This window comes from Phytophthora cinnamomi, assembly GCF_018691715.1.
Source record: "Phytophthora cinnamomi strain GKB4 chromosome Unknown Contig127, whole genome shotgun sequence".
Classification (NCBI taxonomy): Eukaryota; Oomycota; class Peronosporomycetes; order Peronosporales; family Peronosporaceae; genus Phytophthora; species Phytophthora cinnamomi.
The window spans coordinates 117,858-142,455 of record NW_027151060.1 but is presented as its reverse complement, the minus strand read 5'-3'; the positions used below and the strand labels follow the sequence as shown (position 1 = coordinate 142,455).

General features: G+C 56.6%; 13 protein-coding genes across 13 annotated transcripts; 6 read left to right on the top strand and 7 right to left on the bottom strand.

Annotated features, from left to right (window-relative positions):
* Positions 1-24: 24 nt before the first annotated feature.
* Positions 25-1,176, bottom strand: IUM83_07070 (methionine aminopeptidase, type I; the record flags this gene model as incomplete). The annotated part of the gene is made up of 1 exon (XM_067931331.1): positions 25-1,176. The coding sequence occupies one exon, from the start codon at positions 1,174-1,176 to the stop codon at positions 25-27; it is 1,152 nt and encodes a 383-aa protein (XP_067780349.1).
* A 1,656-nt stretch (positions 1,177-2,832) lies between these two features.
* Positions 2,833-3,873, top strand: IUM83_07069 (Heme oxygenase; the record flags this gene model as incomplete). The annotated part of the gene is made up of 2 exons (XM_067931330.1): positions 2,833-2,870; positions 2,955-3,873. The coding sequence occupies 2 exons, from the start codon at positions 2,833-2,835 to the stop codon at positions 3,871-3,873; spliced, it is 957 nt and encodes a 318-aa protein (XP_067780503.1).
* Positions 3,874-4,164: 291 nt separating this feature from the next.
* IUM83_07068 (Katanin p60 ATPase-containing subunit) lies at positions 4,165-6,311 on the top strand (the record flags this gene model as incomplete). The annotated part of the gene is made up of 7 exons (XM_067931329.1): positions 4,165-4,344; positions 4,398-4,583; positions 4,650-4,789; positions 4,859-5,545; positions 5,624-5,769; positions 5,860-5,969; positions 6,045-6,311. The coding sequence occupies 7 exons, from the start codon at positions 4,165-4,167 to the stop codon at positions 6,309-6,311; spliced, it is 1,716 nt and encodes a 571-aa protein (XP_067780504.1).
* A 116-nt stretch (positions 6,312-6,427) lies between these two features.
* Positions 6,428-7,524, bottom strand: IUM83_07067 (biotin-[acetyl-CoA-carboxylase] ligase; the record flags this gene model as incomplete). The annotated part of the gene is made up of 3 exons (XM_067931328.1): positions 6,428-6,722; positions 6,790-6,877; positions 6,957-7,524. 3 exons carry the CDS (start codon positions 7,522-7,524, stop codon positions 6,428-6,430), a joined length of 951 nt encoding a protein of 316 aa, XP_067780500.1.
* A 374-nt stretch (positions 7,525-7,898) lies between these two features.
* On the bottom strand, positions 7,899-8,964 carry IUM83_07066 (ribosomal protein L1; the record flags this gene model as incomplete). The annotated part of the gene is made up of 4 exons (XM_067931327.1): positions 7,899-7,991; positions 8,053-8,562; positions 8,641-8,706; positions 8,797-8,964. 4 exons carry the CDS (start codon positions 8,962-8,964, stop codon positions 7,899-7,901), a joined length of 837 nt encoding a protein of 278 aa, XP_067780451.1.
* A 150-nt stretch (positions 8,965-9,114) lies between these two features.
* IUM83_07065 (zinc finger protein) lies at positions 9,115-10,160 on the top strand (the record flags this gene model as incomplete). The annotated part of the gene is made up of 3 exons (XM_067931326.1): positions 9,115-9,291; positions 9,426-9,689; positions 9,771-10,160. 3 exons carry the CDS (start codon positions 9,115-9,117, stop codon positions 10,158-10,160), a joined length of 831 nt encoding a protein of 276 aa, XP_067780499.1.
* A 125-nt stretch (positions 10,161-10,285) lies between these two features.
* IUM83_07064 (zinc finger protein) lies at positions 10,286-11,394 on the top strand (the record flags this gene model as incomplete). Its single annotated transcript, XM_067931325.1, has 8 exons — positions 10,286-10,320; positions 10,410-10,565; positions 10,635-10,710; positions 10,791-10,840; positions 10,922-10,985; positions 11,057-11,121; positions 11,194-11,251; positions 11,338-11,394. 8 exons carry the CDS (start codon positions 10,286-10,288, stop codon positions 11,392-11,394), a joined length of 561 nt encoding a protein of 186 aa, XP_067780455.1.
* A 325-nt stretch (positions 11,395-11,719) lies between these two features.
* IUM83_07063 (Leucine-rich repeat protein SHOC-2) lies at positions 11,720-13,415 on the bottom strand (the record flags this gene model as incomplete). Its single annotated transcript, XM_067931324.1, has 2 exons — positions 11,720-11,924; positions 12,001-13,415. The coding sequence occupies 2 exons, from the start codon at positions 13,413-13,415 to the stop codon at positions 11,720-11,722; spliced, it is 1,620 nt and encodes a 539-aa protein (XP_067780452.1).
* Positions 13,416-15,341: 1,926 nt separating this feature from the next.
* On the top strand, positions 15,342-17,202 carry IUM83_07062 (Diphthamide biosynthesis protein 1; the record flags this gene model as incomplete). Its single annotated transcript, XM_067931323.1, has 8 exons — positions 15,342-15,596; positions 15,677-15,844; positions 15,936-16,091; positions 16,157-16,198; positions 16,298-16,492; positions 16,560-16,829; positions 16,907-16,990; positions 17,059-17,202. The coding sequence occupies 8 exons, from the start codon at positions 15,342-15,344 to the stop codon at positions 17,200-17,202; spliced, it is 1,314 nt and encodes a 437-aa protein (XP_067780299.1).
* Positions 17,203-17,352: 150 nt separating this feature from the next.
* On the bottom strand, positions 17,353-18,919 carry IUM83_07061 (CMGC/MAPK protein kinase; the record flags this gene model as incomplete). The annotated part of the gene is made up of 4 exons (XM_067931322.1): positions 17,353-17,380; positions 17,445-17,543; positions 17,607-18,536; positions 18,606-18,919. The coding sequence occupies 4 exons, from the start codon at positions 18,917-18,919 to the stop codon at positions 17,353-17,355; spliced, it is 1,371 nt and encodes a 456-aa protein (XP_067780501.1).
* An 826-nt stretch (positions 18,920-19,745) lies between these two features.
* Positions 19,746-21,161, top strand: IUM83_07060 (26s protease regulatory subunit 4; the record flags this gene model as incomplete). Its single annotated transcript, XM_067931321.1, has 2 exons — positions 19,746-20,810; positions 20,889-21,161. The coding sequence occupies 2 exons, from the start codon at positions 19,746-19,748 to the stop codon at positions 21,159-21,161; spliced, it is 1,338 nt and encodes a 445-aa protein (XP_067780502.1).
* Positions 21,162-21,402: 241 nt separating this feature from the next.
* Positions 21,403-22,065, bottom strand: IUM83_07059 (uncharacterized protein; the record flags this gene model as incomplete). Its single annotated transcript, XM_067931320.1, has 1 exon — positions 21,403-22,065. The coding sequence occupies one exon, from the start codon at positions 22,063-22,065 to the stop codon at positions 21,403-21,405; it is 663 nt and encodes a 220-aa protein (XP_067780450.1).
* Positions 22,066-22,544: 479 nt separating this feature from the next.
* On the bottom strand, positions 22,545-24,583 carry IUM83_07058 (uncharacterized protein; the record flags this gene model as incomplete). Its single annotated transcript, XM_067931319.1, has 6 exons — positions 22,545-22,580; positions 22,684-23,403; positions 23,496-23,654; positions 23,751-23,801; positions 23,860-23,940; positions 24,044-24,583. 6 exons carry the CDS (start codon positions 24,581-24,583, stop codon positions 22,545-22,547), a joined length of 1,587 nt encoding a protein of 528 aa, XP_067780447.1.
* Between the last annotated feature and the right edge of the window lie 15 nt (positions 24,584-24,598).

The window sequence follows — 24,598 nt, the reverse complement described above, 5'->3', positions numbered from 1 at the left end:
CGACTTCCACGCACCAGAGCATGTTTAGAGCGGGCGCTGCAGCTTTTCCTGACTCCACTCCATCACCGGCTCATTCTCGCGCGCAGTCAGGATTTCGTAGCCAGTCTCCGTCACAAGGAACGAGTGCTCGAACTGCGCCGAGCGCAAGCCGTCCCTGGTCACGGAAGTCCATTCATCCGGCCATGTCTGGTCACGCCACGTACCAACGTTGATCATAGGCTCGATCGTGAAGATCATGCCAGGCTTCATGATACCAACAGCCTTGTTCTTTGCGTAGTGAGGGATGTCTGGGATGGCGTGCATGTGCGTTCCAACGCCGTGGCCACAGTATGATTTCACAACCGAGAAACCCTCGCCGTTGGCAACGGCCGAGATGTGCTTGCCCAGTTCGCGGAACATCGTGCCAGGACGAATTATTTTTGCCGCCGCCGCCAAACTCTCGAAAGTCGTCTTGACCAGACGCACGCCTTCTTCATCCACGTTGCCCACGAGGAACGTTTCATTTAGATCGCCATGGTAGCCGTTCTTGTACACCGTGACGTCGAGATTAACGATATCACCATCTTCAAACGGACGCGAGTCTGGGATGCCGTGGCAAATGACCTCGTTCACCGAGATGCAGACCGACTTGGGGAAGTGGTAGTAGTTGAGCGGCGATGGGTAACAGCCGCGCTCCATGCAGGCTTTGTGGACAATTTTGTCGATCTCATCACCGGTGACGCCAGGTCGCAGCGCCTTGCCCGCGATGTCCAACACTTCACGACCGAGGCGGCATGCCTCACGGATGCCCTTAATCTGCTCGGGCGTGTAGACCGGGATACCCTTGCTCTCGCGCCTGGCGCGCTGCTCCGACTCGGGGACGCCGGTTTCGGCGTAGTCTGGGTGGTTGATGTGCTCGGGCACCTTGACCGTCTCCGACACCTTGCCGGGGCGCATTGTGCCCGTGAACTCGTAGCCGTCGAAGGGCGACGCGTGCTCAGAGCGCGCTTGCTCCTCCGCGACGGCCTGGGTGAACATCTTGTGCAGCGCCTTGTGCGTGGACCAGTAGCCCTTGAAGCACTCCTGCGAGCAGAAGGTGCTCATGGCTGGCGGGATGCCCAGCTTCTTGCACGTCGGGCACACGAGCGAGCCGCTCTTGCCGCACGTCGGGGTCACACACGCCTCGGATCCTGTCATCGAGTGTCCGTCCGCCTTCGCTCTGATCTCCAAATGAGGCACTGACTGGCACTCAGTGACTGCTGTGACGGCGAGGTATCTGCTGCGACGTGTGCAGCTTTTTCCATGTAGCCGAACACTTCGATGTAGCCATTGCTTCACCTAATTCCGAAAAGCTTACCCGGCTGCCACTTCAACTTCGATCGCGACTAGGTGGGCGGCAGCACTCACCCGAGTACATGTACTGCTGAGCGGCATGTGGTCATGAGCAGCCGAGGCTGCCCGTCACAGGCAGCGCTGCAGTCCAGCGCGCGAGCTTTCCGCCGCAGCTGCGGAGCCCGACCACAGTAGCGCGGCCACCTCGAGCGATCTCGGTGTGGCCAGCAGCTTCTTCGTGGCGCCAACAGTGCGCGGGGCCGTTGAAGAACATGAGCATCCCGAATTCCATTGCTTTCTGCCGCGGCTCGAACTAGGGGTTGTTATGAACTCTTGCCAATCGCCATCAAGGCAAGAGTCCGAGCTGTGCTGTTCTGGCGCCAGGACCTTATTCACCATTACAGTCTGGCGAAGGCGGCAGCGACAATCACGACTTGAGGTACTGTCCCCAAGCTTGGCAGAGCAGTCACAAAGGAGAAAGGAAGGGTTTGGCTAAATACAAGACTCTCTTGCCTACAGTCTGGCATCTGGTCATTAGCGAATCCATGCGAGCACTGCTTAGTGGCTTGCCCTCCGTGGACTCCACAGTATGGAGGGCGGATAGATGTGCATGTACACAAGATCTATCACTGACAAGTGCTGCTGCTCCGAGGGGCTCCGCACAGGACTGCCACTGCCAAGGGCGGAATGTCTGTAGGAAACAAGTCACGGCGCAGCGATTCCCCGTGGCCAGATGGATTCTTTAGCGATATGCTTGCTGCCCGCTGCAATTTTCACCTTGTAGTGTCGCCCAGAGTAGTTAAAGGGGAACACTTGGCTAGACAAGGAGGGCCGCAGTGCAGCCTGCACAGCTCAAGACGTGACCGACAAAAAATCACCTTGCGCCTTCAAGTTTGCAGAAGCGACCTCGTCGGGTTGCATGCGCGAGAACAACTTGCGCTGAATCAAGCAGGAGTCCGCACGCACGGCCAGAGCTTGCGCTTATCCACGGCAAGCGTGCGTTGCGTCTTGTTCGGGTTTGAGCTCTCAGGTATAGGGACGACTGGAGTCACCGCCAATGATCCGCTTACCGCTCGGGGGAGCTTTCGGCGAGCGCAAAAGTAAATGCACCTCGACGATGCCGAGAGCGGCAAATGCAACAACTTGTCGGGCTGACACTGCGGCATTGCGGTGGGGCTTTTCTACCATACGAGCGCTTGAAGAAGGTTCCCCGAACCAGGCTGTGGTCCGCCGACTGCTGGTTGGTGTGACACACACCAGCGTTTTGAGCCACATTACCCTTCGTTTACGGACATCACTTCCTTTTTGTGCATCGTATATGTTGCTCTTAGGCTTTCAATACAAACAGTGCATATGTCGCGACGCTAAACCGGGGGAGTTGAAGCGCGCCATGCGGCCAGTTTGGTTCGAAAAAGATTCTTTTTTGTTCGAATTCGACTCCTCGGTTTTCTCGCCGAAAATCCTTATTCGCCTCAGATTAGCACTACCGCTTCGCCTGGCAGACCTGCTCGCTTCCGCGGTATGCAGCAGCAGCAGCAGGAGCAGCAACAGTCCGTCCGGTACGCGCAGCTCCTCGCGTCGCTCTTGACCTCTGTGTACGTGTGTATCTGACCGCCGCCGTGTCTTGTGTACATCCTCCGCAGAGCGGCAGCGTCCCGCGAACGCGCCCCGCAGCCAGGAACAGACGGCGACGACGCCCCGCGGATACCGCACCTGCTGCCCAGCCGCGCCATGTTCGCCAGCGAGCGGGCGGCCGACGGCTTGCTCGGGCTGCTCGCGAGCCACGCGGACAAGCAGCTGCCGCTGCTGGACCAACGCGAGTTGCTGCGGCGTCGCCAGCAGACCTTCGCGAACCCGCGACCCGTCATGTCTCTCGAGGCGGCCGCCAGCGCCATGCACCCGGCCGCCATGCTGCAGCGAAGTGAGGCTCTTCGCCAGGAGCAGGAACGACCCAGAGCCGGCAGCTTCATAGAGGACAGAGCACCGCTGGCAGCCCCGCTTGTGTCGTTCTTGGCGCGGTCGAACAAGTGCGGCTCGCCCCGCCTGCCGGACAACGTGACGTCGCCTCGCTCCGTATGGGAAGAGAGCCCTCCTAACGAGCGACTGGACCCCACGGCGAGTCCAAGACATACCACCGCGGCAACGAGCCGATTGGTCCCTACGCCACCGACGACGTCCTCGTGGCGTATTCACAACCTCCTGTCACCAGATCCAACAGTGAACATCCAGACAGAGAACTCCCGCAAACGCCGGGCGTCACCTTCTTCACCACCGCAGGAACAAGCGGACGTTGCTGGAAGCGCTACGAAACGACCTCGCCTTGTGCGCCGCGCTTCATCGCAGTGGCGCCAAGAGCTATCACCGCGGGACCGCGCCAAGACCCGCGAGCGCATTATGCGTAGCCTGCACATGCACTGCCAGGGTGACTACGAGATGCTTCTGCTGCTACTCTCGTCGATGGATGAGGAGCTTCTGCATATTAAAACGACGTCCAGCGAGTTCTACGCACAACAGGCCTTTGAACTCAGTGACCTCATCGAGCACGCTACGCTCGAGCACTAAAGTGATGTGTGTAAATGTGCGATCGCGCCGCGGGGCCAACATAGATCTCCGACCGGAATCGATATACGACGAGAGACGATGGTGTCGTAGGGAGCGCCATGGGACAAAAAATCGCGACGACAGAGCGGGTCCCTGAAGCGCGTATGAAGAAAAGTTGTCAATGAGAACGCAAATGGAAATATACACATTTACATGTGCGCATGTCCTTCATCCACAGTTTCAAAACATTTTTTTTTTCGCTGAAGAGCTCAAAGAGGCGTCTCAAAGATCCCAAGTCTTGGACCAAGAGCGATGGCGACCATGCAGCTGCGGGATATCCGTGAAATGGGCGAGGCCATGACACGAGCGAGGGAGCTCTGCCTGGAAGCGCAGTACGACAAGGGCTTGGCACTGTACCAGACGACGCTGCAAACACTGAGCCAATTTATCCGTCGAATGACGAAGATGTCCGAGCGACAACCATGGTTGCAGGTACTGTAAGCTTGCATTTGGCTTCAATGGAAGTGATGTGACGTCCCATGCAGATGCAGATCGAGCTGGAGAACGAGCTGAATCTCATTACAGACTACGTCGAGCTCACTCAGGCTTTCAAGGCTCCACCAGGAACAGCCATGGCTCGAGTTTACCCACAAGCGGAGAGACAAGAACCCTCAGCTTCTCCACGTTGGGAGATTTGCGCGCCACCTGATCCCAGACGACCGGGTCCCAGCGTAATATCTGCTATCGTTGCGTTTGAACTTCATACATCATTGCCACTCACTGCACCTTGCATTTAGGGGGAAGACAAGAAAGACCCTGACGTGTGGGCTCCTCCGTCACCGGAAAAAATTCCAAACCGATTCCGTGGCGGTGCTGCTCGTGCGGCACCATCGTGGGCTAACGACAACAACAGCAACAATAACAATCAGCGCAACAAGTACGTGAAGTATCCTTCTCAACGTATCTACCATTTGTGATGTCAATAAGTTGAGTTGTTTTGATGAAGTCGCGTGGCTCGAAAGCCGGCAGGAGGGTCGGCAGGAGCAAGAGGACCTGCAGCACCTTCGGGGAGACGTACACCTGGGGACGACCAACGACGACAACCACCTCGTCGAGGCGGTGCTAAAGCTCCAACTGGTGCATCCCCAGCCAGGCAAAGTAAGGACGGTGGATTGAAGGCCGCTAGAAAGGAAAATGAACGAGCACGAGAACGTGGTGAGGGTGAGAAACCGAAGTACTCCGAAAAGGCGAGGGAGGAAGGCTGGGTCGACCTGGAGCTTATTGAGATGATCGAGCGTGACATCGTGGATTCAGCGCCAGCGATCAGCTTTGAGCAAATCGCTGGACTAGAACACACGAAACAATTACTGCAAGAAGCTGTGATGTTGCCACAAATTGCACCTCACCTCTTCAAGGACGGTCTTCTTAAGCCGTGCAACGGCGTATTAATGTTCGGTCCACCGGGAACGGGCAAAACATTGCTAGCAAAAGCTGTTGCGAACGTGTGCAAATCCACATTTTTTAATGTGTCGGCTTCGACGCTCGCCTCGAAGTATCGCGGGGAGTCCGAGCGCATGGTGCGAATTCTATTCGACATGGCGCGATATTACTCGCCTTCGATCATTTTCATGGACGAGATTGACGCCATTGCTGGTGCACGTGGTGGTGCCCAGGAGCACGAGTCAAGTCGCAGGTATGTGGTGCACCTTTATGTTTTTTAGAGGCGAACTCATAAACTTTTTGTGGTGATCCCGTGGCGTATTTGGTGTAGAGTGAAAACGGAATTACTTGTTCAGATCAATGGTGTCTCCTCAGGAGACCCAGCAGACCCTGGAAACCGCGTGATGGTTCTAGCCGCAACGAACCTGCCCTGGGAATTGGATGAAGCCATGCGTCGTCGACTGACTAAACGCGTTTGTACGTGCGCGTCGACCATATATATATTGTATTTCTCGATACCGATTGTAGACTTGTACAGCTTGAGGATTGATACGAACGTATTTACAGATATCCCGCTACCAGAAGCCGAAGGTCGTCTTCAGCTCTTCAAACTGAACTTGGAGAAGGTTGATGTGGCCTCCGATGTAAACTTCGACACACTTGTGGCATCAACTGAGGTGTGTACGTGTACGATTTACTCTCTTGACGACGTTGGATTTGTGCTGACCTCGGTGCCTGTGTGGGTTAAACAGGGTTACAGTGGCGACGATATCTGTGGCCTTTGTGACACTGCCAAAATGATGCCAGTAAAGCGACTGTATACCCCCGAGGTTCTCAAGGAGCTCCATCGGAAGCAGCAGCAGGGTGCGTCTGATGAGGAACTGAAAGCTCACGAGAAAAATGCGCTTGAAATCACTTGGACGGATTTCCAAACAGCCCTCGAGAACGTGTCGAAGTCCGTAGGCCAAGACCAGTTAGAGAGATTTGTCAAGTGGGAAGACGAGTTCGGGTCCAAATGAACGCGAGGCTTCATTTCTTAGCTGTCTCGTTACAATGAAGGCACGAGCGATGAACTAATACAGCACAAACTTACGTACACATCTTAGCATCACGTACGACTGATCGGTTTGTGACTTCACAGTTTGCGCTTCAACAAGCCCGAGAGGAAGTCGAACGAGTTTCCATCAGGGTAAAGCTCAAGACGAGCACCGTCATCACCTTGGGCCAGAAGGCACCCAGTGCCAGTAAGTCCCTTGATGACAGCGGGGGTTTTCTTGCCTCCCGCATCCTCACCGCTTGCAACCTGCACAACTTGGTCCGTGTGCAGCCACCGCGCCAGATAGTCCGTCATGAACGGCTCGAATCCCTTCTCGAGGAATAGCTTCTCCATCGGCTCGTACGCGTTGCAGAACGCCGCCAAAAACTCCTCTCTACATCGATCAACCACCCCACATTGTCAGTAAGAACAAACAGGACTCCACCTAGCTACTGACGCACTTTGTGACGGAACAGGGGTGATCTTCCGTCCCCAGGATGTCCTGGAGACAAATCGTCGGCGACTGGTTCGAGATATTGATGCCAACACCTACAATAACCCGTAGAAAACACCGCATCAGCCATGCCCTTCTTCACCAAATACACGTACTAAGCTCGAATCCACGCACCGGTAGTGACACTGAATTTGCCATCGCGGTACTCGGACTGGCACAGAATTCCTCCGATCTTGACCTGGTTGGCGTAGATGTCGTTCGGCCACTTGATCCTCACGGGGCCCGCACTGCCTGGCACCGCCGTATGCACCGCCTCCACAGCCTTGACGATAGCCAGCGACACAAGGTACTGCACGAAGGGCAGCGTGGTGCCGTCCACGAAGGTGCTCTGGAACGAGAAGGTGAGGCAGCCCTCGGGCGACGACCACGTGTTGGAGCCGCGGCCCTTGCCGCTCGACTGCAGGTCCGTGTAACACACAAGGCCCGCGGGCGCTGAGGGCTTGAGCGTCTCGCGCAGCAGCGTCTGCGTCGATCCTAGCGTGGGGGCATAAAGCACGACCCCGCCCAGCTCCTGCGTCTCCAACAGAGGGAAAAGCTTGCTCTGCACCACGTCCGAGCCCCCCGATGCGACGGACGCGGGGTACACGGGCTTGGCCCCCTCCAGCCACGCCTGCAGCGCCTGCAGGTGGCGCTCCGAGCGCGCGTAGTACCGAAGTTCTTCCGTCATGGTCTTCCCGAGCATGTGCCGTTGTGCTCACTAATAGGATTCTTAGATACCGCCGAGCGAGCAGAAACTGAGCAGAAATGGACCGACGGTATTTACAGTGTATCTCTGCTGCTTTAGCGCATGGAAGGCCCTACTTGTGGCTCAAACCTACTGAGGAGCTGAAGTCATGAGAATATACAAGGGGAACGTCCATCGTGCAGCTTCAGCTTGTGCTTGCATGACGTTGAAGCTGTGGGCCGTAGAAGTTGCTGTATGACACCGCTGTACACGTCTGTGTTTAGTTTTAGAGAGCTGCACCAGGGTATACATCGATCGCTTTTCGCTGCCGCTCAAGGTCTATGGGAGACAGCGCTATCTCTTCTAAAAAGCAGGACGGAGCTTGCTTCTGCTTATTCGAAGCGCATGAAAGACGTCGAGGCCGGGTCCAGGTACTTGGTGTCCAAATTGTAGCTCGGGCCCATCGAGGAGCTCAGGTGAGCAGCCTGCGGCACAACACGAGGTGTTAAACCCAATAACGCACCAATAGCATATAGACCACCTTACCTTAATGTACTTGCCCTTGGCGCCCTCCGGCTTGGCGTCGCTGAGCGCCACCATGAAGGCGCGCACGTTCTCCAGCAGCGCCTCCTCCGAGAAGCTCATCTTGCCCACGCCAGCGTGGATAATACCCTTCTTCTCTGCGCGGAACTCGACCTGACCGCCACGCGCAGCCGTAATGGCGTCGCCGACCTCCAGCGTCACCGTGCCCAGCTTGGGGTTGGGCATCAGACCGCGGGGGCCGAGAATCCGGGCCACACGACCCACCAGCGGCATCACGTCCGGCGTGGCAATGCAGCGGTCGAACTCAAGCTTGCCGCTCTGCACCTGCTCGACGAGGTCCTCGGCACCCACAATCGTCGCGCCAGCAGCCTTGGCCTCCTCGGCCTTGGGGCCGCGCGCGAACACGGCGATGCGCACCTGCTTGCCCGTGCCGTTGGGCAGGCTCACGACGCCGCGCACGCTCTGGTTCGGCTTGCGTGGGTCCACACCCAGCTGGATAGCGAGGTCGATGGTCTGCAGCAACGTTCACCACACCGTAATGAGTCTCCTGTCGGCAGCGCAATGCGCCCAGATGAAGCAGCAGACTCTCACCTCGTCGAAGTTGCGAGCCTTCTGTTCCTTGCACTTGCTCAGGGCCGTCTGGATGTCAATGGGGGGCTGCACGAAGAGTACAACAGCAGGAGCCACACGCACACAGGCGTCAGGGCAAGATACTCGGCCAGCAACAGCTCAAGCGACGCGACCCACCTCCGGGACGTTGGAGCGGCGAGGCACGAGGCCCAGCGCGGTGGGCGAGCGCGTGGGCGCAGCGACGGGGGTCTCGAGCGTCGACGACGCGCGCACCCAGCACGAGGTGGCGCGCGCGACGTGGGTCTTGACGGCGCTCGAGGTGGACAGCAGCACGCGCATGGTCATGGTCGGACGGAGGCTTGGCTTGGCGAGCGTGCGGCTACGATTGATGGCCTTGCGCCGAGACGGAGCTGAGGTTGCGCGAAGGTTGCGCGTAACACAATTCGAACACATTGTGCCACATGGCGCTGCGCTGACTTCGATTTTGAGCTGATAATGGTGAAGCTCTCGGCGGCGGTCGCGGCGGCCTGCGCAGCGATCGAGGCGGTAGCAGGCGCAGCATCAGGCAGCGCGACTTGCAGCAGTCTGAACGGACCGTTTTGCTCTGGTTTCGGCTCCCAATTCGCGGTAGCACCGCCGTACGCGAGGCAGAACCTCGACGTGGATGAAGAGGTGAGACTGTCGAGTGATACAGCACTGTACTCGGCACTGCAATGCCTCCACCTCTTCGTCGTTTTCCTATATTACTTTTGCTAATGCGGCCGCAATCCAACGTGATGATGATGTTGAAATTGCGGTTTGCACAGGAACTGGCGGTGGCTGAAAAGGCGAAGAGCTTGAAGATCGAGAAGGTCCTCAAGGGGTACGCGCTGCAGGAGGCCGCGCGTGAAGCAGACGCACTCGAGCAGGAAGACATCATCTTGGATATTGAGATGGTGCTGGATGAAAGTTTGGCGCTGCTGAATGAGCTGGACAACGACGACAAAAGCCCGATGGCCGGCGCGTTTTCGTTCAGCAGCGCAAATGGCGCGTTTGAGCTGCTTGAAAAAATGGACGGAGACGAATTAAAGGTGGGTCTCTGTATCATATCAGTGTAGAAAGTGGTGACACAGATAAGTAGTGACAATGCTGCCATGCAACTTTATGTGCAGGGGTTCTTCGAGACGGCGCTGGACGAGGTACTGCTGTCAGTGGAGGCGGCGCTGCAGGAGCTGTCGCCTGATGCAGCGCAGGGTGTGCGCACCACGGCACGCCAGCTGAAAGCACTCAAGGACTACTCAGTCTACTCGTTCCAGCGGCTAGACGAGTCGCAGCTTGCGAGCATCCGGCACAAGTTCTCCAATCACCGCCTCGTGGAGCTGCAGCAAACCTTAGAGCGGCTAGTGATCGCGCGAAGTGCGCAGGACCGGCAGGTGGCGTTTGAGACCGCCGTCTTCTTGTTTCAACTGGCCCAAGAAGAGGCTGTCGCCAAAGCCAAAGACTCTGAGGCAGACACCTCCACCACCGCTGTCACTAAGTCTACCGACGCCACGGCCGAGTAGATGTAGCCATTTTGTCTAGAATCAGATCTGAGCGCGTATCCTCAAAAAAAGTGGCGCGCACTATTCGTGTCGATTGCAAGATGGCAGGCCGTGGCGGTGGAGGAGGACGCGGCGGTGGCTTTCAGATGTCGGACGGGGACTGGGCCTGCCCCAATCCTGGGTGGGTCCTGCGTGTGCCTTATAGTTGTCCACCCTGTTTGGCTCACCGTACTAAATAAATGTCCTGCTGTCGTTGCGTGCCTCTCGTAGCTGCTCCAACATCAATTTTGCGCGCCGAAGCTCGTGCAATCGCTGTCAGACGCCTCGACCGGAGGGAGCGGGAGGCGAAAAGCCCAAGCCGAAGGGAGGGGCCGACTTCCGCGGGCCTCCTGGGCTGTTCCAGCCGGGAGACTGGACGTGCAACACGTGTGTAGAGCTGCTGCTAGGAGTTGGAGCAAGGCAAATGGGCTTGACGGTTGCGTCTTGTATCTGCAGATGCGGAAATGTCAACTGGGAGCGACGCAACGAGTGCAACATGTGCAAGAGCTCCAAGCCAGGGATGGCTGGGCTGGTGCGTGCCGAGCTGAACAGGTGACGATGTGGAAAGAGGCACTGACGCTGGTTTTGCGGTGGTGTTGCGTCTTGATTCAGGACGAAAAGCGCGACGGCGCAGGGGGCGGCTTCAACGAGCGCCAGGAGCGGTGAGTAACTATTTTTCGATTCATGGAGTGCATCACTGAGTGACGAACGAACGGTGGCGTGATTGTTGTTTACGCGTTCAGGGTTGCATCTGCCAAGACGGAGGTCGGCGAGGATGGCTACGATGATTTCGGACTGAGGAAGAAGGTAGGACACAATTTCTTGTGAGTCGCAGCAGTTGTATCATCAGACTAACGAGAACCTTGTTGGGATCGTAGAAAGTGAAAGCCTCGAAAGCTGAACGTGAAGCCGCGGCACTCGCTCGTCTACAGCAGTCGTACAGGTACTGTTCGGTGGGGACAACTGTTTCTGCGTCATTACGCCGTTGATTTTAACCACGCTCATTGGATTTCAGCGCGATCTATCAGCCGCCCCAAAGTGCCACCGAGTCCTCTTCGTATAGCCCGGCTCCTGTCCCAGAAAGGGAAAGCGGAGATGGAGGGGTTCCAGCCGCTAGTACTTCGAAGGACGGTGACGGTGACGAGAAGCGGAGGCGTAGTCGATCACCGACAACAACGACGAAATCAAGCGGCTCGTCAAGCAGGCGCAGCCGTAGTCGCGACCGTCGTCGTCGCAGCCCAAGCCGAGAAAGGAGGGACCAACGCGACCGTAGCCCTCCTCTTAGAAGAGGCCGAGATGGAGACCGACGTCGTCGCAGTCGTAGTCGCAGCCGAGAACGAGGCCATCGCGATCGACGCTACCGCTAGAATCGTGAGTTACCTCGATCTCGATGGTTAAATCAAATGTGCTTGTTCATTCTTAACCGCCCAGATTTGCTACTAATACCTGGCGGCGAAGGACGTGCATCGAACTCAACGAACATATCGCCTCCTACGTGTTTGGACTTTACGCCATCTTAATGTCTACCACAAGCGGCGGACTTAGCTCTGGGGGAGCGTTCCGCGCGCGCGGTCCACAATACCCTTGACGTACACGGGAGCAACCTCGAAGAGGTTTTTCAAAATAATGTCAGGAATGTTGAAGCTCTTGGCACGCTCCTCCGGGTCCTTGTCAAGCTCGACCTTCACAGACCACAGCAACAAGCAGCCTTGACCCGTTGTGTCGTTAAAGTTCTTCAATGACACCCTGTAGTGCAAGCAAAAGGACACAATGGGTTAGGCTCATTCAAACCTTATAGATGACACATCATACAAAAACGTACGCAGTGGTGGCGTTGCGGCGAAGGTGATCCGGAGACTTCGGGTGGCTGGGATCGTCCAGGATGGAGCGCGAAATCATCGTTGAGCTACCGTCAGGGTTGTCGTGCTTCTGGTTGACGGTCAGACTCTCTTCCTTCATCATACCTCCACCAACGGCGGCATCGTTCGACATGGTGAGGTTCACCACGCGGCGAATGTATTTAGTGTTGGGGTCCACCTCTTCCAACACCTCGGCCGTCTCGGTAAATGCAAAGCTCTTCTCGAAGGTGGCGTCGCCAACCACGGACCAGAGGTCGTTCATCACCACGCTCGAGTTGCAGCCGTACAGGTGGTGGCGGAAGAAGATACCCATTTCATTCTTGCCCATCTCGTACTGAACCTGCAGTCCGAAGTACGTCATGGTGGACGTCTTTGGGTTTCGGAAGGCGGTCTCGCACGCCGTAAGCTGTTTCTCAGCGTTCGCCATGGCCTCAGTGGCCATTTCAGCAAGTCGGTCACGGAACGAACCCGACTGCAACTGCAGCACCGAGGGCGCGGCTGAGATCGTGTTGGACAGAGCGGCGGGGGTGGTCGAGGCCGAGGACGACGAGTTCAGGATCATGTCCAGCGAGGGCATGTTGAGCAGGGGTTGCTTGGTGAAGTAGTCCTGTAGCCGCTGAATGAACTTCATCTGCTCCATCAGGGTCTTGCGCAGGAACTCGTTCTCCTGGTCCACACGAGCGCGGATCTCCGCGTGCTGCTCGGCCTCCTGCTTCCACCCGAGCTCAGTGTTGTGCTCTGAGGGCTCAGACGACTGCAGCACCTCGATCTGCTCCTTGAGGTCCTTCACCTTGGCGCGCAGCGCAATAAGCTCGTCCTTCTGGCGCTGTCTGTGTTTGCGGGCGGCCTTGGCAATCTGCGCGCGTCGCTTGGCCTTGGGGTCCTCGTACTCCTCGGGCTGCTTGCGTCCGTCCTCGCCCGACTCGCCGTCAGCGTTGGAGCTAGGGGCCTTGCGCTTCTTGGTGGCGGTCTTCTTCTCCTTGGCCGCGGGAGCAGCTGCCGCGGGCGCAGTGGTGGCTGTAGCCGTTGCGGCGCCTGGAACTGCCATCATGGACGTGGCGGCGCCGCCCAGGCTCGGGAACATCTGCGAGTTGGCGGCCATGAGCGGGTTCATGCGGCCGCCGTGGATGGGCGCGAGGCCGTTGGAGGCGCCCGGCTGGAGGCCGGGCATGGACAGCGGCATGCTCATGCCCATGGGCAGCCCCATGGGGTTGCCTGCCGCGCCGCCGAGCTGCGGGGGAGTCATGCCCATGGCGTGGCCGCCGCCGGCGTTCTGCAGCGCCTGTGTGAGGCTGCCGGGCATGGGAAGCGGCGACGAGCCGGTGGCGCCGTTGCGCGGGTTCGTGGCCTCGCGCAACAGGTTGTGGAAGGCGTCCATGGTGCTCGTCTCGGGTCGGCGGCTCACTTGCTTGCTTGATGGCCTCTTGACGCGCCTTGATTACGAGCGGGGAAGCGGCCAGCGGGGCGTTTACGTAAGCGCGGATTCTCAAGTGAAGGCGCCGAGCCAGTCGTCTCTTTGCCAGGCAGCCCTGGGCCGGGAGAGAGGGGGCGGCAGCGAGCTTCGCTGCATACAAAAACCAAGTGCGGCACGGTTTCGCATATGGTGGGTCAGGAGCCGCCGTCGGCATACTAAACTCCATATAAATCCTTAGGGTCGGAGCCCATCACCTCGGCCCGGCTCTGGGCACATCGCAATTGCTATTGCGCCAATCGCCGTGCGGCAAAACCCGTGTGTGGTCCACACAGTGGGATGTATTGCGGAATTGTGATTGCGACATCTGGCTAGGGTTCAGGCATCAACAGTTGTAAGTACGCGTTAAGTGCGCTTTTGCTGGTTCAGCTAGGTTCGCGGCAGGCGGCTAGTCATTCTGACTGAAAATAGGCAATGGCACGTATTCTTGGTGCTCGTGAATTTACGTGATCGAGGTCGAGGCCGCAAAATGTGCTTATGATACTTGCAATTTTGCTTTTCAGCTAGTCCGGTGTTGTTTGTTGCAGCGATACCCCTTTGCCTGGTCTGGACGGCTAGAGCGTCCACGTATGACGGGCGTAACCCGCAACGACGAGACTTGCGGAAATCTGAGCATGGCCAGCCTCAATCACGACGGTCAACAAATCATCAGCTCGATAACTACGCTTCCACGATATTTATGGCAGTGGAGGTGGATGTTGCCAACATTCAACTAAGAGTTTCTGTTGTGTTAGAAGCCTGTATGAATGGGACTCGAGTGACGGCCACGATTCGTGATTCACGAATTAATTGCTGCTTGTGGGCCAGGGCCACTGCTGACACCGCTCGAAAACGTCTGCGAGAGCTTGCTAAAATTGAATTTTAGCGGTTTGAACTACCTGTATCCCCAACTGCAAAGTGATCACGTTGGTGTTATCACCACACCTGGACTCACTGTGCTGTTTTTGTGTGTTGTGCCCACGCAACGTCTTCTTTCTTCATTTACTCGTGGGTAGCATGCTGTTCCTGCCAGTTCGCTCGCGCCGGGTATGCCACGCCGTGAGTGGAACGCACTGCGTTATATATTACCGGTACTGGTTTCGTAATTTGTCGGTAATTTATATTTTCGTGGTTTAGATGTACGGGGCGACTTACGGGACGACTAACGGGACGGCTTCACGATGAAGTTTACGGGGTGACCCATCAACTAACAATTGCATCCAACAACGAGTGGCCATGGAGTGAGTAGCTGGTCTAGAGTACAAGAGAGTACAATATCACTTTTCATTTTGCCCTTACGAACCCAAGCTTCCATTACGTTACAGTGAGTCACGTGCATAACCAACGGACGACAGAGTCAACGATGAAATGTCTGATGCACCCATTATCACTTTTCCGATTGACACTCATGTCCATACTATCACTAGCAAATGCAATTTAGCTGCCGCTATAACCGCTGAGTTCGTTATACTGTGCAACTAGTGCGTGTGTCGATGCGAGACACAAAAATTGAGTGAAATTTCCACTGCTACTGGGCGCCGCAGTAGGAAGCACCAAAGACTGACAAGATGACCGCATCAGGGTGTTCATTGTCCGTTATGTGTTGCTAAGATGAGCTGCTATCCGCAATATACCAGTCATGGTTTTAATCCTGACATTCCTAAAAAGCGAAAATAGGCACTTATCGGTTGCCTGGAGATGTTCGTCACTTTTCCCAAAGACCCATTACGATAGCCTACCCCTAGGCCTTAGGCCTATAGGTCATTTCCGACGTGCTCTATGTAGGTTCCAACATATAAAAATGTAGCCATCGGCCGATTGGCTGCACGGCCTTGACACTCACCCAGCGGAATAATGGAGATGACCAACTCGGCTGAGGCAAGCCCGCCGCGCTTCTCGGGCCACAGCAAGGCGACTGCGCCGCAGTGCTGCCAAGCTAACGAGACTGGCTGTCAGAGCAGCGGCTGTGGCGGGCAGCAGCAGCAGCTCGTTGCGCACAGGGCCAAGACTAAGCGCAAGCCGTCCGCTGCCGCGCTCAAGCGGCGCATGGCCAATCAGATCCCGGACGAAATCCTGAACGATCCGGAGCTAACCAAAGCCATCGAGCAGGTAGGCTTCGTCCGCTGCAGCCGTTATTGCTGCGAACGCGCTGGCCACCGACTCACATCCTTTTGCTCTGCTGCCTTCAGCTGCCGTGGAACTACAACTTCGAGATCCGCAAGACCGTGTGGCGCATCCGCCAGGCCGGAAGTAAGTGCGTGGCGCTGCAGTTCCCCGAAGGCTTGCTGCTCTACGCGTGCGTCATCTCGGACATCATCGAGCGCTTCACGGGCGCCGACAGCATCATTCTGGGCGACGTGCGTCTGCTTTTGTATTTTTGGTGTTGGCGACACGTTATGGTGTTTTTTGTGCTGACGGATGCGTGCTCTTGTGCTCTTGTCGATGCAGGTGACCTATGGCGCCTGCTGTGTGGACGATCTCAGCGCTCTTGCTCTTGGTGCCGATTTCATGGTGCACTATGGCCACAGCTGTCTGGTACCCATCGATGTCACGTCGATCAAGATGCTCTACGTGTTCGTGGACATTGCCATTGACGTCGACCATGTAAGACGCGTTGCTTATCTGGTTTTATAGAGCTCAAATCTAAGGCCTCGTTGTTGTCACCGCAGCTCATCGATTGCATGAAGCTCACCTTCAATCCAGAGACCAAGGTTTGTCATCAAAAACACACCAAACACTTGTTTGGTGGCTTTACATCAGCACTTAACACTGTACGGTTGGTGTTGCTTTCTGCCGCTTCGTGCATATAGCTCGCTCTGATGGGCACGATCCAATTCAGCAGCTCGATCCACCTGGTGCATTCCAGACTCAAAGACTATTTCACTAGCATGGTGGTGCCGCAAATCAAGCCCTTGTCCCCTGGAGAGGTGCTGGGCTGCACCTCGCCTGTCATTGAAGGTGTCGACGCGCTCGTGTTTATTGCGGATGGTCGCTTCCATCTCGAGGTTTGTTGCAATCATCGGTAAGCTAAATGCCGTCTTGGATTCTCATTTTTTGTGTTACTGTTTACAGTCGGCCATGATCATGAACCCGAACCTGAAAGCCTACCGCTATGACCCGTACCCGAAGCTTCTCACAATCGAAAAATACGACCTGCCGCAAATGATGGAAATCCGCCGTGCTGCCATTGACCAGGCCAAGGGAGCGAAGAAGTTCGGCGTTGTGCTTGGAACTCTTGGCCGCCAGGGAAACCCGCTGATCCTCGACCACGTGAAGCAACTGCTTGAACAGAGCGGGAAAGAGTACTTCGTGTTGCTGCTATCGGAGCTTTTCCCTGACAAGGTAAAGCTGTTTTGAGCTATTTGCGTTTGGCTTGACGTTATCCTCCACTCACCACTTATATCCTTTGGCTTGGCTAGCTTGCACGGTTCAAGGATGTCGACGCGTGGATCCAGATTGCGTGCCCACGCTTATCGATCGACTGGGGCTACGCGTTCCCGAAGGTGAGTGAAGTGTTCGAATGAGTTGTGGACCGTGCTTTAATTAATCTTGACAATGCGTATTACTGCAGCCGTTGCTCACTGCGTACGAAGCCGAAGTGTGTTTGGAACAAACTCAATGGAAGGAAGGATCGTATCCGATGGACTTCTACGCCAAGGGAAGCGGACCCTGGACGAACTATCACGACCGCAAAAAGAATCAAACTGCTGCGTAGACGTACCGTAGTTTCGATCGCGAGGCAGAATCTCTTTGATGAAGCATGGTGCAATATATTGAGAATCGATATTGCATTTCTGGTAAATTGCATGGTCACTCTTTCTTCGAGTTGTGTTTGTCCTCTTATATTGCATGCACTCCGTCCCGGTCAGTCTTGTCCGTGCGAGCGCGTGGTGCTAATTTGTGGTCAAGTACGATGTCAGTTTTGGTACCCACCCCGCTTGAAATAATGTCTTTTACCTTGGGCTGAGCACTTGTTCTGCTGGAGGGCTGGTTAGACCAGTAGATGGCGTCTTCAGGGGACTGCGAGGAGCGTCTGGGTGGATTTTTAGGATCTCTCTGAAAGTCACAATACCACAATGTTAGAGAGCACGACAATTATTTGGTACCAGGTATGCTTACTCGAAAATGAGTTCCTTCAGCCGGGACTCGGTGAGGTCCTCTTTTTCAAAGTCGAAGCTGAAAAAGCTGTCTGCGGCTGGTTCGTCCTCCAAATTATGCAGTGAGGCCAAGTAGGGGTGTTCCAGAGCTTCCTCCACAGAAATTCGTTTTGCAGGGTCAAACACAAGCATACGTTGCAGCAGGTCGACCGCTTCGGGTGTAGCTTTCGGAAAAAGTCTCGCGAAGGGTACTCCAGGCCGCAAAGGTTGGTTTTTCATGAAGCGCTTGGCCCTTTCACTGACCACAAAATGCAGGTCCTCTTCACATGGAGTTCCAATCTTGTCGCAGATTATCTGAAGTTGGTGAATGTAGTCATCCCCTGGGAAGAGAGGCGTGCGACCGAGAAGCTCCGCGAAAATGCATCCCGTGGACCAAATGTCAATTGCTTTCGTGTACTCTCTGGACGAGAGCATGATCTCTGGCGCGCGATACCAGCGCGTGACGACGTATTCCGTGAGCTCCATGTTGTCCTCCTCCGGCGCAACACCTCGCGACAAGCCGAAATCGCACACTTTCAAGTCGCAATTCGAGTTCAGCAGCAGATTTGATGGTTTAAGGTCTCGGTGAAGTACGTTCGCTGAGTGGATGTACTTGAGCGCTCTTAAGATCTGGTACAGGAAGTACTGCACGTGGTCATCGGTGAGTGGCTGCCTCGAGTAGATGATTCGATGCAGATCGGTCTCCATCAGGTCTGCAATGATGTACACGTCTTCAAACTGTGCCAAGGATGGCGGCGGCAACAAGTCGACAATGGTGATCACGTTTTCGTGGTCAAAGTGCTGTAACAGCTTAATCTCGCGCAAAATGCGCTTGGCATCCACGAGGTCCTCAAATGCCCTCGAGATTTTCTTAACAGCTACTTTCTCGTTTGTCTCTGTATTCTCTGCCGAGCTGCGCGCAATTCAAGATGGCATGGTTAGACGAACAGTGGCGACACTGAACTTCAACGCTGTCTCTTACATGACAACGCCATAGGTACCACGGCCGATGACCTTGATAAATTTGTACTTCTCGTCAATCTGGAAGTTTGTTCCTGCTACAACAAAAGAGTACGTGCCCGGTCTAGCTGGCGGTGCAGCCACTGCCGTGGTGGCGCTTGCTTTACGAGTCGAGCTCACTGCATCACTGGCACCCACGGGGGCCGAAGTTTCAGAGGACCTGCCGCTGTTGGGCAATCCCTTGGCGGAGAGGCTTTTCGAAGCTGACAGCGGAGGAGATCCAACCGATTTCAGCGGGGACGACGAAGCAGGTCCGGTCGGTGTGAAGCTGGCCATGCTGTCTTCACGCCTCTGGTTCGCAAGTGCGGGCTGCTCAGAACACGCTGTGGCAAAACGCAAAGGCACAGAAAAACACCGACTAAATATAAGCAAACGCGACAACGAAAAGACCGCCTCACCCATCGAGTTCTTAGTTGCCTGGTTGGCTAGCCGTCTTACCTTGGCAACGCTGGCGTCCTAGATAGATGGAACTGGCGCCGATCGATCGCGCTTGGGAGGTCTTGTCGCGGCCGCGGAAGCAACGAACTCTGCGGGCGGGCTGCGACGACGCTCTCGGCTTCGGCGACGAAGGATCAGGACTTTCCAGCCACGGCGCTGCGCTCGAAGGGAAACTCCAAACGGCCCGCGAAATTCCATCGCGACGGCAGAGGTGAAGCCGAAAGCAGCCCCTATTAATAACGGGCGCGCACAGCAACGGACACGGGACCTGGAGGCTGTCACAGTGGGAAGGGCGGCCGTTGGCCGCGATCCTACCGCGGACCAAAGTCGCCCATTTTAATCTTCATTGCCGAGTGGACATACTGCAGCAGAAGTGAAAATGAGAGTGTTGAAGCTCAATAGAGCGCAATTGGGCAGCCCATACCTAGTCAACGCGCACATATGACTGAAGAGCGATGGTCGCTTCAACTTGGAAGTTGCCTTTTTCCGCTGCCAATCCGCGGGCGCGACGGCGTTTAAACCGCCTGTGATTGGTTGAAAATCACCATGTCATGTAAAACCTCGGTACCCGCGATGCCCGAGGTTTTTCCCCTTGCTAGGGGGAGATCTTTTGCAGTGCTGAAGGAGAGAAGCCGGCGGAGAAGCAGCAGCTGCAGCACTAAGCATGGGCCAGGGCCAGAGCGGACTGCCGCGCCAGACGCGCGAGGACGCCGCCAAGAAGAAGGAGGACGCGGCCAAGCAGAAGAAGAAGAAGTTCGAGCCGCGCGGCGGCGCCATGACGCGCAAGCGCCGCAAGAAAAAAGGCCCGGCCGCCGCCGTGCGCATCCCGACCGTGTACCCGACGGCCAAGTGCAAGCTGCGCCTGCTCAAGATGGAGCGCATCAAGGACTTTCTGCTCATGGAGCAGGAGTTCATCCAGAACCAGGAGGTCATGAAGCCCAAGCAGGAGAAGGACGAGGAGGAGCGCTCCAAGGTGGACGACCTGCGCGGCACGCCCATGGGCGTCGGCACGCTCGAGGAGATGATCGACGACAACCACGCCATCGTCTCCTCCTCCGTGGGCCCCGAGTACTACGTGGGCGTCATGTCCTTCGTGAACCAGGACATGCTGGAGCCCGGCTGCTCCGTGCTGCTGCACAACAAGGTCATGTCGGTCGTGGGCATCCTCGCCGACGACACGGACCCGATGGTGAGCGTCATGAAGGTGGACAAGGCACCGCTCGAGTCCTACGCAGATATCGGCGGACTGGAGTCGCAGATCCAGGAGATCAAGGAGGCGGTGGAGCTGCCGCTCACGCACCCGGAGCTCTACGAGGGCATCGGCATCCGTCCGCCCAAGGGCGTCATCCTCTACGGCGAGCCCGGCACGGGCAAGACGCTACTGGCCAAGGCTGTGGCCAACCAGACGTCGGCCACGTTCCTGCGCATTGTCGGCTCCGAGCTGATTCAGAAGTACCTGGGCGACGGACCGAAGCTCGTCCGAGAGATGTTCCGCGTGGCAGACGACCACGCTCCGTCTATTGTGTTCATCGATGAAATTGATGCTGTCGGCAGCAAGCGTTACGACTCGAGCAGCGGTGGCACGCGCGAAATTCAGCGTACGATGCTGGAGCTGCTGAACCAGCTGGACGGTTTCGATGAGCGCGGCGACGTCAAGGTGATCATGGCAACCAACGCCATCGAGAGCCTCGACCCTGCTCTTATCCGTCCGGGCCGTATCGACAGAAAGGTGCGCACCTGCTGTACTTGTGTGTTCGACTTCTAGTTATTGGTGTTGACGCTTGCATTGCTCGTTTGATCGATACAGATTGAGTTCCCGCTGCCGGACATTAAGACGAAGCGTCGTATCTTCGGTATCCACACAGGTCGCATGAGCCTGGCAGATGATGTGGACTTGGAGGAGTTTGTGATGTCCAAGGACGAGCTTTCTGGAGCTGACATCAAGGCTGTTTGCACGGAGGCTGGCCTGCTTGCCCTGCGCGAGCGCCGTATGCGCGTGACGCAATCAGACTTCCGAAAGGCAAAGGAAAAAGCGCTCTACAAGAAGAAGGCCAACATTCCTGAGGGACTCTATCTATAATCGCATAGAGAGACGAACCACGGCTTCAGCATCCCAGAACAACCGAAGTGAAGGGGTGCTCGAGAGGCGACCCGGACTCGTATCTGGCTGTTGCTCTACGATAGGGTCCACACGGAAATACCACATTGCAAGCCGATTTGCGCTCTTGTTCAGCGGTGTGTACATTCTTGACACTACTAACACGTTACTTCTAGGTTTTCTTTACTGCTACAGCGGGAGCATTACAGGACCTTCAGGCTATTCATCTGCCTGGGAGGCTTGGTCGGAGTGCCGAGAGTCGACTGGGCAGCCACGATATAATGGCGAAGCTGGGCCTGGAGATCTTCATTTCGACGGGATCCTTGAGCGTGGAGACGCTGAACGACGGGCTCCTGAATAAGCCGCGGGATCTTTTTTCAGTGTTCGGGCTGACCAGCTTCACATCGAATCGGCTGGCCAAGTTCACGAGGTTTTGACGTTGATTCTCAAAAAGAGAAGCCCTGCGCTTCAAGTCGGGGGTCTTCACGGCGGAGGTGCTGCTGTCTTCGTGGGTGGACAACGCGCAGCTAGCGGGGTCATCGAATGCGTGGCGTCGCCAATTGTGGATCGCGTTAGCCCACTTGATCATGGTCTGGGACGTGGTGGCGGCGAAGCAGTACGTCTTTTCGCGCTTACCAGCCGCCACGAACGCGCCGGCCTGCTCGTTGCGCTTCACCTCGAGCGCATGCACCGCGAACCGGTTTGGACACAGCCCGGCGTTGTCGCTGAACTGCGGGACCACACGGATGCGATGCCGCGTGAGTCCGACGGACTCGAGGAGCACTCCTCCCGGCTTGTCGAAGCAGCGGAGCATGCCGTGCTCCAGCACGCAGTATTGCACTTGCGCGTTGCGCTCCGTGGAGAAGACCAGCAGGAAGCCCTCCATCCGACAAGTGAAGTAACGTGGTGATAGACAGCAGAGCGTTACGCAGAGGCCGTTTCGCTGATGGGGAAAGCCCACCAAGACAGGCAAATGGCTAGTGCCTCGTTCAACGCAGCGACTTGCGCCGCTCCGGCTGTCGAGGGCACGCGGTCTCCATTGCGCCGCTCCACATCTTTACATGCCTCTCTCTTTCCCAGCTGTTGCGTCGTTGTGCACTTGCGCGAGTCACATGCGCCGCGGGCGAATGCTATGCTGCGGCTCGAACGATACATAGCGAGATGTACAGTAGTAATGTTGCCACTGTGAGCTGCTAGGGCTGCATGGGGACACTAGGTCCATGAGGAACAGCGATACCGGCAAGGCGGGCGATAAATTAGTGTATTACACCGGGCAAAATCGCGAAGTTTTACATGGAGGTGCACCCGACGCTAGGCATTCATCTCGCCCAAGCCGCGTCAACGACGCCTTCATTTACAGCCGCTTCATGATTGATTGGACATTTGGTTGCGTAAATTGGCCTGAGGATAAGAAACACAGCACTCACACCGTTAGCTTCTGCCCGCCATCGGTCGTCACACGTAAATGGTATCGCGGGAGATTTCCTGTCCGAATTGAACGTACCGTGACTCTTTCGATCGGCGTCGAGGTGTTCGGGCGGTCCGACGATCGGGAATGATAATTGCCGTAGCCGTACTGCCTGTTTCCAGGCGGTGGCTGGCTGTCACCGTAGACACTAGCGTACTGCTGAGGATAGGCTCCTGGTAGATTCGGCTGAGACCCTGGATGGTTGACATTCGGGTATCCACCCCACGCATTGCCTCCGACGTTACTGTTGTTGTAATACTGCCCGCCGCCGTAAGCACCCGGCGCGTTTCCGGCAGGCGTGGTGGAGTACACTACCACTCGCTCGGGGCCAACGTTGTCCATACCCATTTCACCTTGCTGGCCTGCACCGACCCATTGTTGTGGGGCTGCTTGCTGCGGCAAATGTTGCAGTGGTTGCTGATTGTATCCACCCCACTGCGACGATGCATTTACGCGTTCATACTCCCGATACCCACCGCCCACGTCGTACTCTTGATCGGGAGAACCTCGGCGGACTCGTCGCATCCGGTTCGGCGCACTATTACCAGTACGCTGCAGGCGAGGATCCGCATTACCGCGTCCACCGCTCCTTGTATCGTTGCGTAGTGGAGTCCCTGGTCCGTACGTGGAGGACTCGGAGATCACCGGTTGACCCTTCAGCGAGCTGTTGTACATCTCCGCTACCTCGTAGTACTTTCGAGCTGTTCGCTCGTGCAGCATCGCCAGCAATTGCTGCGCTCCTAACTGTTTGGCAATCTTCTTGGTTGAGGCAACCCCCCTGTAAAAAAGGACCCGTTAATACAAGCGATCAAAAAGGTTCACAAACTTGCCCTTGTGATCCCTCGTACCTCTGCGACCGTGCTGCCGGCTGTCACTATAGTCTTGAAGAGCTTCACGCCGTCGCCCTCGACGGGCACCGTATTATAGTTAATGGACACCCCTCGGTTACGGTTCTGATACTCCTGAAGAACTTGTGCCGGTGTCTTGATTGAGAGCTCCATGCATGCCTGTCGTTCAAGTGCAGTCCCAGTTGTCACTCTGTTACTCGCACTGCTTTTATGTGGAATTCGCCAAAGATACGCTGTGACAGAGAGTAATCCTACCTGGAGAACGCGTGGATCGCCGATGGACAGCGTCTTGAATTCCTCCAAGGTCTGTCGAACACGAAAGTTAGATCTTGGGGACAACATGAGATGAAGGCAAAACGCCCACCATTGACTGCTGCTTCCCGCTCGCTGAAGCCTTCTCGGCTTTGGTCACGGGGGTGTCCAGCTTGCGCTTCTTGGACTGAGCCTGCTCCCACATACACACACCTCGCTCAGTATTTCTACCTCCCGAGAACAAGCCAACAGCGGAGCTGCCTCCCTGTTCGAAAGCATCTAACACCCTTCCTTACGCTACTCGGTTCTTGCGAAGAAAGCGCTGGCAGTGCCGGCGACGAGGTTACTGTCGCACCAGCCTCCGCTGCGCCGAGACTCTCTTTGCGTCTCCGCGCCGTCGCGTCCGACCCTGGCGCGAAGATGCTGAGCGGCGGCACGTGCTGCTTGACGAGGCGGTGGAGCTCCGGCTGCGACAGCGCGCCGTCGCCACCCACGTCCAACGGGTACGGCCGCGTCCAGCAGACGACGCCCAGTCCGTCGTGCACGTAGCAGGGCAGCCCGGAGCCGTGGATGATCCGCTGCCAGCCTGGAGGCAGCGACGCATCGGCGGGTAAGGCGGATACAGCGGCGACACTGCTGCTGCTGCCGGCATTGGCGCTGTTATTGTTATTGTTGTTGCTGCTGTTTCCACTAGCGTCGGCGGCATCGGCTGCCATCGCCGCCGAGCTGAGCTGCATCAGGCCGGCGGCGGACGCGAAGCTGTCCAGGTGCTCTGCGCCGGCCTGCGGGGCGCCCGCCACGGCGCGCACCTTGTGCGAGTCGCCGGCCACAGCCATTTCTCTTGTGAATTC